The 14,601-nt window shown below is 47.4% G+C and overlaps 7 protein-coding genes across 7 annotated transcripts; 4 read left to right on the top strand and 3 right to left on the bottom strand.

Moving 5' to 3' along the window:
• Positions 1-121: 121 nt before the first annotated feature.
• Positions 122-945, top strand: hvcn1 (Voltage-gated hydrogen channel; the record flags this gene model as incomplete). The annotated part of the gene is made up of 2 exons (XM_031151652.1): positions 122-486; positions 642-945. Coding segments are annotated over 2 exons (669 nt in total), but the record flags the coding sequence as incomplete, so codon positions are not given.
• Positions 946-1,192: 247 nt separating this feature from the next.
• Positions 1,193-3,010, bottom strand: LHYA1_G006716 (uncharacterized protein; the record flags this gene model as incomplete). Its single annotated transcript, XM_031151651.1, has 1 exon — positions 1,193-3,010. One exon carries the CDS (start codon positions 3,008-3,010, stop codon positions 1,193-1,195), a length of 1,818 nt encoding a protein of 605 aa, XP_031002527.1.
• Positions 3,011-5,393: 2,383 nt separating this feature from the next.
• On the top strand, positions 5,394-6,220 carry LHYA1_G006715 (uncharacterized protein; the record flags this gene model as incomplete). Its single annotated transcript, XM_031151650.1, has 2 exons — positions 5,394-6,112; positions 6,169-6,220. The coding sequence occupies 2 exons, from the start codon at positions 5,394-5,396 to the stop codon at positions 6,218-6,220; spliced, it is 771 nt and encodes a 256-aa protein (XP_031002530.1).
• A 438-nt stretch (positions 6,221-6,658) lies between these two features.
• Positions 6,659-7,131, bottom strand: nrf1 (Vacuolar transporter chaperone; the record flags this gene model as incomplete). The annotated part of the gene is made up of 2 exons (XM_031151649.1): positions 6,659-7,017; positions 7,098-7,131. 2 exons carry the CDS (start codon positions 7,129-7,131, stop codon positions 6,659-6,661), a joined length of 393 nt encoding a protein of 130 aa, XP_031002529.1.
• Positions 7,132-7,802: 671 nt separating this feature from the next.
• On the top strand, positions 7,803-8,476 carry LHYA1_G006713 (uncharacterized protein; the record flags this gene model as incomplete). The annotated part of the gene is made up of 4 exons (XM_031151648.1): positions 7,803-7,826; positions 7,881-7,919; positions 7,976-8,050; positions 8,114-8,476. 4 exons carry the CDS (start codon positions 7,803-7,805, stop codon positions 8,474-8,476), a joined length of 501 nt encoding a protein of 166 aa, XP_031002524.1.
• Positions 8,477-9,397: 921 nt separating this feature from the next.
• Positions 9,398-10,210, top strand: LHYA1_G006712 (uncharacterized protein; the record flags this gene model as incomplete). Its single annotated transcript, XM_031151647.1, has 2 exons — positions 9,398-9,408; positions 9,466-10,210. The coding sequence occupies 2 exons, from the start codon at positions 9,398-9,400 to the stop codon at positions 10,208-10,210; spliced, it is 756 nt and encodes a 251-aa protein (XP_031002523.1).
• A 3,146-nt stretch (positions 10,211-13,356) lies between these two features.
• Positions 13,357-14,352, bottom strand: LHYA1_G006711 (NADH-ubiquinone oxidoreductase 19.3 kDa subunit, mitochondrial; the record flags this gene model as incomplete). Its single annotated transcript, XM_031151646.1, has 4 exons — positions 13,357-13,383; positions 13,498-13,921; positions 14,031-14,232; positions 14,310-14,352. 4 exons carry the CDS (start codon positions 14,350-14,352, stop codon positions 13,357-13,359), a joined length of 696 nt encoding a protein of 231 aa, XP_031002526.1.
• Positions 14,353-14,601: the final 249 nt, after the last annotated feature.

Genomic DNA, 14,601 nt, shown 5'->3' with positions numbered 1-14,601 from the left:
TCCCAGCTTTTTGACTATCCCCATTCCCCATCCTATCCCCCTAACAAATCCGCAATGCCCGGTCCCCTACGAAGCCAGCTCCTCCTCCACCCAACCCCTCCTCTCTAACCATGCCCAAGACCAAGACCAAGATCAAGACCAAACCCATGACTTCCTTCCCTCTCCCACAAACACCTCCAGCTCCACCACCTGCACTTCACAACCCCATTCGCGCCTAAGCCGTTTCAAAACCGTCTACACAACCTCCCGCAACACCCTAAAAACCTTCCTCGCCTCCCGCGCCCAGCACTACACCGTACTCGCGCTTGTCACCTGTGACCTCCTGGGCATCTTCGCTGACATAATCATAAACCTGTATCAGTGCGACGAGGGGGCCACGAACGCGGTGTGGGACGAGGTGAGGGAGGGATTGGGGATTGCGGGGTTGGTGTTTAGTTGCTTGTTTTTGGCGGAATTGGGGGCGAGTATTTGGGCTTTTGGGTTGAGGTTTGTTTTTACTTTTCTTTGCTATCTCTCTCTCTTTCCTTGCGTCTGCTTTTGCATTTGATTTCTGTCCGGGTTTATGTATGGTATTGGACTTGGGTTTGGGGTGTGTTGAAATAGTGAGAGGAATGGAATTGGGCTAATAGTGAAACGGTTAGGTATTTTAACTCAAGGTTCCACTGCTTCGACGCAACGGTTATTATAGCCGGTTTTATTGTTGATGTGCTACTCCACGGAGTTTTAGAGGAAGTGGCTTCCCTGGTTGTGGTGTTGCGTCTTTGGCGTTTCTTCAAGATTATCGAGGAGTTTAGCGTTGGTGCTGAGGAGCAGATGGACGGGTTGGAGCTGAGGATTGAGCAGCTGGAGTCTGAGAATTTGGATCTTAAGCGGGAATTAAAGAGGCAAAAGGGTATGCTTGATGAGGAAGAAGATGCTGGGTTTAGGGGTGAGAGTGCTAAGTGAAATAATCAAGTATAAAGGCTGGGTTAGCGCTATCGTTAAGAGTTCACGATGACTTTATTCAAGTTGATGAGGGAAATGGAGTACAGTTTGAATGTGTAATTCTGCTTCTATGACACAGAATGCTGCCAATGTAATTCTAGGCCAAGAATAAAGTCTTTGTCGTAAGTTAAATCAGCGCAAGGCAGGATAAATCATAAGTATGCTTCGCTGGTGTTCGGATGGGAAATGCTTCCACCTGTATAAAAAATCACTTATTGCGCCTCTCCTTCCCAGTCTCCTTCACGGGGCCAACAAATGTAACATGCTTTCCCTCTTTCCTCAGGCCACCACCGTTTTTTATCCTTGGAACCTTCTCTAATCCATCGTCTTCGATGTCGATCTCAGCAACGTCACTATCGTCGCCTTGATGCTCGTCCACCGAGATCACACTTTCAGCATCGACATCGTCTTCATCGTCACTAACGAGACTGGGTGGTGGTGCGTTGTTGCTGGCTATAGTGTTGGGACTAAGGTCACTGATAGAAGGACTTGTCATTTCCACATCAAATTCGCTGTCATGGTGATGATGATCTTCGGAAGATGGCGTATTGATAGTAGATGTATTCATGACTGGGGTAGCATGGGATAATAAAGGTGGTATCCCGTTGAATCTACTGTCGATACCTTTGCTGCTCTCTGGACGACCAGTTGGGGCAGGTGACATTCCAGCTCGGGCAGGCATGCGCATACCAGGAGCAGGATGAAGAACGTTGCTCTTAACGGGGATGTCTCCACCATCAGACTCGTCACCAAGTGGAGAGAACTCTTCAAAGTCCACAATCTTCTTTGCATCGGCAACCATCTCAGGAAGGTTTCCACGGAATGCATGTTTGCTTAGTAGATCAGAGAGATGCGGTGTCTCCGTTGACGGGACAAATGACTTGTTTTGAGGTGGAATGGGTTTCACACTTGTCTTTTTCGACGGTGTCGCATTGGCGCTGGTTGGTATTGCAGTGACACCAGGAAGTTTGCCTTGTTTGAACAATGCCATAGATGACTCGATACGAGATAAGAGGTCAACGTAGGCACTGTTGTTCGATGGGGCACTCCTGATAAGAGGATGCACCAAGCCAATACTGGTAGAGGTCGGTGTCTTTTCCTCGCCAACAATACCACCTGATTCGTCAACCTCAATAGGCTGGCCACTTGCAACGGCTGCTTCCTCATGGCTCTTGAACTCTCGATGATGAGCAATGCGGCAGTGGTTGATAAATCCTTGAGTGCTAGAGAAATCCTCCCGCTTACAGTCGATGCAAACAAGCTTGATCATTTGGCCATCTGATTGCCGTTTGAGGATAGAAGGGCCTGCCTTTCCCTTCTGTATAGGATAGCCACTCGACAAAGCTTGAAGCTTTTGACTTCCACCTATGGAGCCCCTTTGAGCCCTAGATTTGCCTACAGGTGTGCTATTTTCCACGGCATAAGAATGCCTGGTGGCACGCCCTTCTAGAAGAGGTCTGCTTGCACGTGATCCTTCAAATCCCCTGTTCGTCTCAACTGGTATTCCGTCGAAACTGGGATCTGGAATCAACCACTTGGAGTAATGTCTCGTGTATGGGCCATCGGTGACTCCATAAGCAGGCGCCCATTGGGGCACATTGCCACTTTTCTTGAGAGTAGCCCCTGTTCCATTCGCAACATTCAATACTGATTCTGCTGTTCCTTGAGATGTTGGATAAGGAATTAGGTGACAGCGACGAAGCTGTTCTAATGCGACCTGACACTTGGCAAGTTCTTGGTTGATCAAACGAAGTTCTTCATGCTTCAGCATGATCTCGAGGCCAAACTGGGATTCGATAATATCCCTAACCCGGCCTTGAACAACAGCGTGCGCTTGCTCTTCTGTGACATGCCTTTCTCCAGAATTTTGAAGCTGAAGTGATTCCAGTGCATCTGGTTTTCTCCGCTTCGCATCGTGTATTAAAGCGCCTATCGCTTCCGGCGCATCCTCACTACTGCCTCTTTTCCTTTTCAATAGCCCTCCTCCAGTGAATCCATCCCCCACAGGTCCAGTGGCAGGCGCCATATTGAAATCTGTTACTCCATTTACCACTTTGTCACCCCTGGATTCGGAGATCCAAGAAGGAAGTCGGAACATTCGCATACAGTATTGTCGAAGCCTATACGAAGTAGTTGCGGCCTGGCGGTTTCGCGTGCCGTTGACGAATATGCGCGGAAATTCTAAGCCTTAGATCGGGAAGGCTGTTATATGTCTTAAGGAGTGAAGGTGTTGTTGTTCGTTGCGGAATTCACTGTGATGACGAAATAATGGGTCCCCTTTTTTAACCCCGTCGCAAAACAATCAGATTGCGCAACCCAAAATTTATACAGAAAGAGTGTTAATTAAAAGTCGTATCGAGAACAGGGCGGAATCGCGAAAAATGCGACCGTCGAAGGGAGTGGGGAAGAATCGAATCGAACGTTGCCGTCGCGGCGAAGATGTAAGAATGTTTGTTGATGGGCTGATGAGGAGAGGTCAAGGCCGGGTAAACGAAGAAAGCGGTTGAAATAGCGCGAGTCGCGAAATATCGGGATGACAAGGCAGGAAAGAAGGAACAAGAAATACGTGAAAGGGGTGCGGTATTACAAGAGAAGAAAGGTCGTGGGACGAAGTAAGAGGTTATTAAAAGGGAGAAATAGTCGTTGATACAGAGTTGGTGCAGTTTGAAGTCGTGAAATAATAAAGAAGCAGGAGAGCGAGCGAGAGAGAGAGCGAGCGCAAGAAGATGCGATGCGATCGCCCCCCAAATGGAAACGGAAGCTGGGAAAGGCTCGCGCGTCTAGCTCCGCTACGTAAGGGCCGTGTGGGTGGGTGCGTGGGTTGGCGGACCGACTAGGATTATAAATTTAGAGGAATGGATTATGGAGCCGTACAGTACAGGGCGACATGCTGTTGGCCGCATATGATTGGAGGCACGGAGAAAAAACATGGGTACCAGGCCTGGCCTTTGTATTACTTGGCGTCCAGTCGCTGCCTGTTCCTTGTCCTGCGGTGCATACCTACTGTATGCATACTCCACCACCGTTGATTTGCTTTTGCTCTCTCACACGAGAGTGACACTTTTTCAAGGTGTGATATAATGTAATGCTACAGTACAGTAGTACATAGACCTCCAGTATAGTCCGACTATTGACACAACCTGGACCTCTTTCTCAGGTCGTTCCTCTGATCCCTCCTCTCAAAAACGGCTTGACTCGCATCGTGCTTTAAAGTGCTGACTGACTGACGCATAAACCTTCCCTTCTGCAGAGGAAGTTCTCGGGAAGGCCTCCAATAGGTTGGACGGCTGGATATCATCAGATAGTCGGCTTATCACGAACAACTTGCCTTGCTTAGGCTTCAGTACTATCAAAGCAAATACGGAGAACTACTCGCCAATAAACTTTACACAAAGCCATGCAGACTAAAATAACTTATAAAACCTTTCAATCACTTCACTTTCCGCATGTGCTGTGCAAAAGAAGAGCCTCCCGTCCTGGCTGCCATCTAAGACTATCCCCGGCCCCATCTTGGCTCGGGCTTGACGTGTGAGCAGTGAGCACTAAGAAGGCTGGCTTGGAGCGAGAAGCGTGAGGCATTATTCCCGTATACATGCACTTACGAAGTACTTGCATTTGTGCATATTGCCGAAAGGGCTCTGAGTGGTCATGTTAGAAGAGTAAATGTCTGTTTCTCAGGCCAAGACTTGAAACCAAAACACCAGACGAGACGCTGCCACGCCACAGATACCCCACGCGCATGAAAAATGAGGGGAATGTGTGACGGGAACACCCCGGGCAACCTCTGAAACCTCTGCCTATCATACCGCTTGTGTTGACAGGGAAAATAATGATCTGAGAGTTGTGTCCAATGGGATATAGAACCTTACTCTACGTTGCAGCCTCGTCTGAGCTGAAGCAGAATGGAATGGAATGGCTGCTAAGGAATAAATGCTTGAAATACCATAAATACGAGGAAGCCCACAGAAACCAGAACAAAGAAAAAACGGTGCGAAGACAGTGAGTTATCGCATTGTGTTGTGAGACACGGCTCTCCTCCCACCCAATTGGGATATAAAGGCGAAGTTGCCTAAGCAATGGTACAGTACTGTAAGTTACGTCTTGATATGTATCTCTCACAAAACAAAAAGCATTCAAGTGGTATTGAATGCAGATAATTAGGCGTGCTCGCAATTCCCAAACAACACTTCGATTTTTGAGATGATCTACTTGTACAGCATCGTCGTTGAAAACTCGCTTATGTGAATGGGGTCCTTCCCTTTCTCCTCCTCCTCTGGATGCAAACCACTTTGCTTTAACATTACACATCCACAATGGTAGATTAACCTTCAATCAAGCACCTCTGCTCCAGATATACTTCCACCCCACCCCGGTCCCTTTACAACAGCTTCTAGCTCCCATCCACAACCATGGCACGAACCAAAAAAGCAGCCAGAAAACAAGCCTCCAATTATTCCCGCGAGACGATCAAAGAGCATAGCAAGGAGAAGCAAGAAGTCAAGAAATCCAAACACAACAAGAAGAACAACAAGAAGCAAGACACCTCTGCTCAAGCCGGACCAAGCGACCCCCCAATCACGGGATCAGAGCCCACAGAGATGTCCATCGATCCACCGGCATCGACTTCCACTCCAGCAACTTCTTCAGCAGACACAGAATCATTAGGCGATCTAGCAAGTACTCATGACGTCTTGCGCATGTCTATTATTTCCTCGACTCAGATGGAGAAAAAAGTCACGGCGATTCTCAAGTACCTGGATACCCCGGAGAAAGCAGCCGTAGTGATGCTGCACTCCAAGGCGAAAGTTGCGTCGAAGCTTATTAGCATCGTAGAGATTGCTAAGAGGGAGATTGCGGCGGGGGGCGGGAAGTGGTTTCAGTATAATGTTGTTGAGGGGGTTTTGGAGGAAAAGTCAGAGGGGGAGCATGGGGAAGATGAAGGTGGTGTGAAGATTGGAGAAGTAGATAATATAGATGTTGAAGATGAGGAAGAAGAGGAGGAGAGTTTTGAGACTATGAAAACACCCTTTGAGAGGGCTATTGAGGGGAAGCCTAAGGTTAGAGCTGTGCCGGGCATGACTACGTATCTTTCGAGGGTTAGAATTGACAGGCTTGGGAAGAAGTATGGGTGAGTTTGCCCTGCGACTAGACTACTGTTTTGCATGAGGACTAATGGGTTTATAGAGAGCAAACGAATGGATTAGAGACTGATCTGGCGGATCGGTCGAAGAAGTGATGGAGTGGCTTTCAACTATCATGTTTCAAGGGATGGAAAAGCTGAGTATCATCTGGTCTGCAGAGGACCAAGAGGTAGGGATACTCTCATGACCAAAATACGTCTGAATGGCAGCGTCAGGAGCTGGAGGGTTTATAAATCAGATCTGTGAAGAAAATAAAAGTATATCACACCACACCAACCGTCGAGTCTGCACACTGTAAGCTACAGTTGTTTTAAACCTCACAGATTCATAGATGTGATAAACGCCAAGATTACAGAAAATGCCCCAAAACGCCGCGGGTTGCTTCTCAACCCTCCGCCATCTGCTATGCAATAAACAACCGAGCCGGCAATTGACTGTGCACCGTACGGGCTCAATGTCCCTACTCCAGCTATGCAGCTATATTCCTTGCCACATATATAGTACACCTCCAGCCCGGGCATCCCGAGCTCCTGTCAATGCTTCACATCATCCTTGTGATCATATGAAAACCTCAGGACAAAATTGACAATCATAGCAATCAGAATAACAAGAGTCAAGAGCGTAGGACCAAGTTTATCATCGAATCCAGCCTGACCCCTCTGTCTAATCGACCTCGCCCTCCAGTGGAATGTCACCAGCGCATATATCATTGTGAGTACCGCTGCGAGCGTGAAGAGAAAAGCCGAGATGAAGGCTGGCTTGTCACCGAAGTTCAACATGCCAATGGCAAGAGCTGCGATGACTACGCCTAAGCTCAGCCATGATAGGAAGGTCCGTTCGTTTGCGAAGAAGACCTTGGGCTCGACTCGGGTTGGGAGGGCGATTCGCTTGCCTTGTTGAAAAATTCTATGTTAGCATGAACTGAACAATTCGACTGCCGGGTGGGACAATTGATGAATTCCAGAGACGTACCAGGCGTGGCTTGAAGCAAGGGCTGGCTCGACATTGTCAAACAAACGAGAGGCGGGACCCGAGGCTGGCACTGAACGAGTGATCGATTGGCTGTGTCTGAATGTCCTGAATTGGCAAGGATTGAAGGCGATGAGAGAGATTTGGGCGGGGATAGGTAATCAGTGACGAAGATTGGAGGTTTGGGTCTTGTGCGATGTCTGAGGAAAGATGAGGGGAAATTTCGTTGCACGATTTGTTAGATTTAAACTCTGCAAAGCTCACCTTTTCAAGAAAACCAAGTCAAGCCCCCACGACGCCTCGCGATAAAACGTGCTGGCTTCTCGCTAGCTGACTGGCTAGGTAACATCATATATTGGAAGTTTTTCTGTAAAACCTCCAACTGATGTGTTTTTATCATATTCTCTAGCAATAGTAATATTTACTTATTAAGTATCTAGTTGCAACCTGCAATCAGTCCCCGAATTAGTTTTGTGGCGTTTCTATGCTTCTCAACCCCCCTCCTTCATTACTTCATACATCTGACTTCAGGCACGAACGAGGCAGCCACGCTATTCCCAGATCGGGTCTTCCCCAGAATCTGAAGTCCAGACTTGAAGCAGGGGTGAGGCGTGTTTTGATTTTGCCCAACTCCAATCGTACAAACTCTCTTTTACACACCCCTCTTCAACTGCTTCTGGTTTTGACCGACTTCGAATTTATAGAATCATGGCCTCGTCATCTGCCTCTCCAGTAAGTAGTCAACTACCATGCCCGCGTTTACTGAATCAAGCTGATGAAGGATAGCCCATCTCCTTCACGAGGCTGAAGCAAATAGCAAACGATGTAAGCTCCCTACACATCACTCCCAGCTTTACAGAACTCTACTGAGAATTTTGCAGGCTTGCCAAAATGCTCTAGGGGCCACCGAATACTACGAGCACAACAAGACCGAGGCCTGGAATACCACAATAATTGTTTGTTTGCCCCGCTTCTCTCCATCAACTTAACAGTCCATCTAACACGCAACCCCATCAAAGAATTCTATCCTCCGCTCCTTGATATCCGAATCATCTCCTACCGGCGGGACCCCATCGTTCAAGTATGCAGTCAACAGCACCATCATCCAACACCTCGTCCCAACCTCGACCCTGAACAAATCGAAAGCAATCCCAGAGCCATCGGTGAAGACAGAAGAGAGCGATGCGAGGATCTCAACGAGCGATATGAAGACTGAGGCTACCGGAACCGATGGCAAACCCCACGTCGGCAGGAGAGGAATGCATAGTGCGGCGGGGGCATACTGGAACGAGAAGACAGATGGCATGTGGAGCTTTAAATATGAGGGAGGGGAGAGCAAAGGTTTGGATGTTGTTATTAGTGTGATTTGGATCGCGATATAAGCTCGAGGCAGACGTTCGATGAATCATGAGCATTGGTGGTTGCATTTTGCATGGGACGAGGGTGCAGGGTGTGTTTTCCAGTCGATACATCAAGTAGAAAGCCTTGATTAGTTGTCTTTGTACATCAGCGATCAGTCTAATCAGTGTTAGTGCTATGAATTTATGCGCAGCATTAGTTTCACCGCGAAGTATGCGTTTCAGGTTCTGCTTTATTGCTTTACAATTGACTTTGTTGCGAACATCAATCAACAATCACCTCCGAATTCACAACTATCATCACAAGGATCGTCACTATAGATCAAATTGCTTTTCACGGGGGCGTTTCCCCGAGCCGTAATATATACAATTTCCGTCTCGAGTGGCCAGGGGCTAGCTAGGACTAGTCAGGAGAATTGGATACCAAACCTCAATCAACCTGAGCATCTCACATCGAGTGAGAAGAAAGTCGATCGTCTATACAATTATAAGCCACAAGGTTGTTAATTCACAAGAGACAGCAAACAATTTTCTTTAATTGTATAGTAGGTAATCCCTGTTGGCGTTCTAGAGCCTCATTTTGAGCGCGATGTTCCTTCACGTGTGCAGTATGTCACTTACCCAAAGTTACATCGAGTGACATTCCTGACTTATTTTGATGAACCTGCTCAAGTCGATCTTGGTGGAAAGTTCCAGCCAGCTTTGTCTCGTGGAAGTACCTCGGCAAGATGCTGACCGCTTGTTTAAGCATTCCTCACTTGGAAGTTGGGTTGGGTCCTAAGTGCGGGCGCTAAAAAACACGATACCTGCATGTCTCCTGTCAAATTGGTCTGATTGCGAAACATATACGGCGATATACACCTCCCTCTGCTCTTAACAACACCGATTCTACTATTGACAGGATCATCCCCACAACAACAAAAATATCCACCTAAAGTCAAAAAAATGGCCGGTTTGTAAGCATTTCCCTACAGCTCTCCCATGGAACAACCGGAACTGATTTTAGCCTACAGATTCAACTTGAGGGAAGAGCTTCAGCACGAGATCATCTCGTATCTGGACACACAGTCTCGGTCAGCACTTGCCTCAGTTATGGAGCCGGAACCAAACAGCCTATTTGTGTCACCAGCCTCAAATCGGAGACCTACAGTTGTCACGGCACATGTTACATTCGAGTCAGACAGCTATTCATCTCACTCGAGCGATTGTGATGACGACACCCTCGCAAGTACCGACACAGAAATCAGTCCTTCCCCAGAAGAAGAAGGATGGGTCTTCAAACAAACCCCAGAACTCCTGAACCGTCTCGCTCTACTTCCGCAATACAAAGACAGTGCATCTCTCCCCAATCTCCCAACAGAGCTACAACTCGAGATTTTCGGCTACCTTGAAAAGATAGATGCTTGTTGTCTCGGTCTTTCTTCAACGAGAGCCTACGGAATTTTCAGAGCTATTCACGGCACCAAGATGCCTCTCAACCAACGCCGAGTTGGCCCAAACTCCTTTGAAGCTGCCTGGGAAGTAGTAGGGAAGCGAGAGTGCAAACAGTGCGGCATCTACAGGTGCGAACTTCACCAGCATATCAAATCATGGATGCCAAAAGAGCTCGAGTACTGCAGCATGAAGCAGAACTTTGGATTGCCGGCCGACACAGGGGCCAAGCCATCATGCTTTCGTGGAAAGCCCAGTAAGCCTCATCGTTGTGGTCGCCATCCGTTGAGAACTACTTCCATGCATCAGGACGATAATGCAGTTTGAAAGTCGTGATGATAAAATCTTACTTTTCCGAGTCGCATCAGAACGAGTCAATTAGCGTGGGCAAGGAAGTTAGCGTGGTTTTGGGAAAGTTGAAGGCATTTCTATCATTGATGGATATGCATGACATTTAGGGCGTTGAATTATCTGGCGTGTTTCCTGGGAACATTACGAATCTTCTTCCGGTCGTCATTAAGAAGTTACGGGTGTGGTAGCCGGTATATCCCGAGGCGGGCCAGTCTTGTTGGGAGCCATTTATTCATGACTTAATACCAATCGATATCATGAAAGTCAGAGTGGGGCCAAAAGCTGGTTTTGAAGATACATAGTAAATGTAGACGGGATCTCTTCCAAGTTCTAAGTGCAGCCTACGACTTGCGATCCAATTATCTGGTCGGGCGTTTCCATTTTGTCTCTCTTTCCGAATCTAAGAAAGTTCTTACTATGTCCCGAGAAAACAAATTTGCATATCTAGTAGACCTGCGTGCGATTCGTGGCCAGCGCCTCCTTGCCATCAAATACACAACCTTTGAAAAATGCTCTCCCAGCTCTCATAGTTGAACCGTGCAGCATGGAGCTCCTCATCCGTCCTCGCATTCTCCAGCTCCCTCTCCCTCTGATCCTCACCTCTGTTCTCTCTCACCAACCCCAAGCTCTGCCTCCTACACACCCACTCGGGCTCCTCAAAAAACTCCTTCTTTCCCTCCATAACCACCGTCAAGACTTTAACCCTACAACCCCTACACTTCCGATACCCCCTCTCATACCAGTCCACACCCGCTGCTTCAAGATCCCCAATATATCTTCTGTGTTTACGAAACATGTCTTCCTCGAACGCACATTCTGCATAAGCACCCTCAGGTTTATACCGCCAGCACCGCTCACAGCACGACAAACCCCCCCATAACGTCTTCTCATCCGCTAACAATTCCCCCAGACTGCGGTCCCATGTAATATCCTTACTGTCCCGCAAGAACCAGTCCTCATACTTGTAATTCAAAAAATGCGTACCACAGACACTAACCTGCATGCGCAAGTCAAAGGGGTTCCTTCGGATGTTGTATTGCTCCCCGGAACCGTGTATGAAGTGGAAGATGCGATGGAAGTAGCTGGAGGTGAGCCCGAGGCACATTTGAGAGACGGGATCCAGGTGTGCTAGGATGTTTGTGTGGAGTTCTGTGGGGATGGCTAGGAAGGTGGCGCGCATGGTGATGTGCATTGTACCTCTACTGCTTCGTTTGCGTCTCGAGGGATACAAGGCTTATTTGGGGGCCTGGAAATATACCTTGTTAGTGGACGTTGAAGTGGGGAGTAAGAGATTGAGTGACTCACGCGGTGGTGCCTAGAGGGAGATGCTCCCGATGTGGTTCGGACATGTTGCGTCAGGACGGCGAGTTGAACACTTTCGTTGCAAATCCCTTTTCTTGTGCCAGTTTGTTCCTTGCTCTTTTTTTCTGAAAAGCTTCTCTCTACTCCCAAATCCTCTTTGTAGTACGAATGAGTTTCAAGTATCACTCAAGAATGCCGTATTTGTCCCCGCCGATAGCTTACTCCGGTGCACAGCAGCAGATTGATACTTACTTATTTTCACTGAGAAGGGAGGAGGCACAGAGATATATTCACTACGGTGAATGCAAATTTCCTTTTGTGCATATGATTCATACATCATTGCCCTACCTTGACGTTGTGGTTGGGATACTAAGTCTAGCCTCCCTTTCCAACCATGGTTCACTAAAGACCAATTCCCAGCACATTAAATAGCCCAAGTCCGCGTATTCAACACCTTTAGCTAAGCCTAGACTAAATAAGTGCTCTGGCAAGACTGTAGAAAGTTAAGGCTAAGTACTAAAGGTAGGTCGTAGCAGACAGAAGCTAAGCTAAGGCTGAGCGAGGCAGGAGAGGCAAAGGAGCACTTGGGCTATTTAAAGCGCTGCTGGTTGCGGTATGTGCATCTTGGGGAAGGATAAGTAAGGGGATAAAGATATGGTAAATAATAATTTCCACATCTATTGAAATCATAAGTATGAGAAGTATCTATACGTACACAATTACTTGCGGACAGTGAATGTGCCGTGACTTGGAAGAAGTGTTAGGTTGGATTAGGGTACTGGGTTAGTTGTGTACGAATTGTGGGAGCCTGGATGTGTAATTACTCTGGGGGTTGCTTGAATGAAGCCTGGTGGCCGTATACCAAGTAGATAGATACGAATAAAAGGCCTGGGATATGTGATATAAAGTTTCAGAAAGGCGTGGGTGGATTATTCTAGAGAAGGTAAGTTGCGGGCAGGCACATAGACGTGCGTGGCTTCACCTAATCACTCACTGCTTCATATTCAAACGCCGTGTCCGACCCCTGGATTCGCAAATTGATCAGTTATCATCTGCTGGAAATTTCAAAGTAGACGTATGAGTCAGGGAAATAGCGGATACTACATAGAGTTTCAACCGCCCCCCAAAGTACCTTGACAGCAACTCTTGCTTTGAGGGAGGCCTGATAAGCACAAATTTATTTACACAATCGCTCTTAGATATTGAAGCTGAATATGTTGATTGTCTGCTTGCTATTTGCTCAATCTCCACTTTGATATGAATCTGATGAAATATATACTTGGCCTATTTAGTTTCCTTTTCTTTCTCCCTTTTCCTGTCATTTATTGCTGCAATACTCTTTTTACCCAACGATCAACTCATAGCTTCAAGTAAGCACTTGCTTCTTCTCTGCCCATTTGCTTTTAATGAAAGCGCACCCCAGCAGCCACTCAGCCAGACCAGAACGGGTAATCAACTCGCAACAACTGAGAGTGAAGATACCAAGAATTTGAAAGTAACCATATGTGATGACATTCTCCTAGATAAATCGCAAATTAGAGTGTATTGGCGCTTCCATTGCTTCGTTTTATGATTTGAAAGGCCTCCATGCTCAGCTTTAGCGCCTTTGGACACAGGAAAACCCAAATCTAGGTAGAGTTGTAAAAAGTACAACATCAATAGGCCTTGTCATGAAAAGATGACAAGGTAAGTATAGGTTGAAATGTATTGTATTCTGCAGCAACGAACGCCTGTGCATCCCAACTATATGCAGTCTTTAACTTTGTACAAAAAGAGAGCCCCATTCTTCCCATCTACCCAAGGATCTTCCATTGATCCGTCTACTTTCTGTACCACATTCTCGTAATCTGTAAAAATAGTTAGCTTCATTCATCTTCATCCTAAGCAGAAGATCCGCGCTCCGTTCAGACGGCACAATAATGCGCCTGTGGCAAAAAGCCGCAGGATGGAAGAATACATACCTTTGTATGCCTCATCTTCTTCTGCAGTTGGAAGATGCCATACATCAGCGCCTCCGAAGTAGGCGGGCAACCCGGCACATACACATCCACGGGCACAATACGATCGCACCCTCTCGTTACACTATAGCTATAATGATAGTAGCCACCGCCGTTCGCACAACTACCCATGCTCACAACCCATCTCGGCTCGGGCATCTGATCATACACCTGTCTCAGGGCCGGTGCCATCTTGTTTGTCAATGTGCCGGCTACGATCATAACATCAGATTGACGTGGCGAAGCGCGGAAGATTATACCGAGGCGATCTTGATCGTAGCGGGGCGTGGAGAGATGCATCATTTCGACGGCGCAGCAGGCGAGGCCGAAGGTCATGGGCCAGAGGGAGCCTTGACGGGCCCAATTGGCGATTTGATCGAGGGTTGTTCTGAGAAGAGTGTTAGATAGTATTTTAAAAGGATCGCCGCTTCCCCACATTGAAGCTTCAAAAAGCTCTGAATAAAATCAAATCTGTAGTATGGGAAGGAAACACGTACAATGCGTATTGCATAACACCCTTCTTCCCTTCCTGACTTGGCAATGGCACCTCGCGCCTCTCCTTGCCCGTAACGCTCATCGGCGGTGGCGTACCCGGATTGCCGTGCACATTGTGTGGTGAAACTGCGACCGCAGGCTTCGAAGCAGAGGATGAGATGGCAGCAATTGATCGGTAGGAAATCATGGATGAAGCTGGCCTGGCTGTGCGGAGATGAGGATTAGCAATTGGTGGCAAGAGAGGGGGGCAGCTTCATGTATGTATGAAGAGCTGGACTTACCTCGCAGCGCCAGCGCGGCTGATCTTCTTGTGGAAGATAGCATCTTGTCAATCTTGAGACAACAAGAGAAACTGCAAAGAAAAGGAGGAGGGAGAGTGGGGTGCGACGTTGATCGTGAGCTTTCAAAGTTTTAAAATGGTCGTCGTCAATACATTTCAATGCTTAAGCAACCGGTATCTGCGTTGCTGTGATTGGGCAATTCAAAGTCACGTGCACGTAGCAAAGCTAATGAGAACTTCTGTTCTTCTATCTTTGTATCATCGCAACCTTTTGCTACTATGTGAATAATATT

This window comes from Lachnellula hyalina (genome assembly GCF_007821495.1).
Source record: "Lachnellula hyalina strain CBS 185.66 chromosome Unknown contig00164, whole genome shotgun sequence".
Classification (NCBI taxonomy): Eukaryota; Fungi; Ascomycota; class Leotiomycetes; order Helotiales; family Lachnaceae; genus Lachnellula; species Lachnellula hyalina.
Note: the sequence above shows the minus strand (reverse complement) of the source record. Positions and strands in the feature narration are given on the sequence as shown.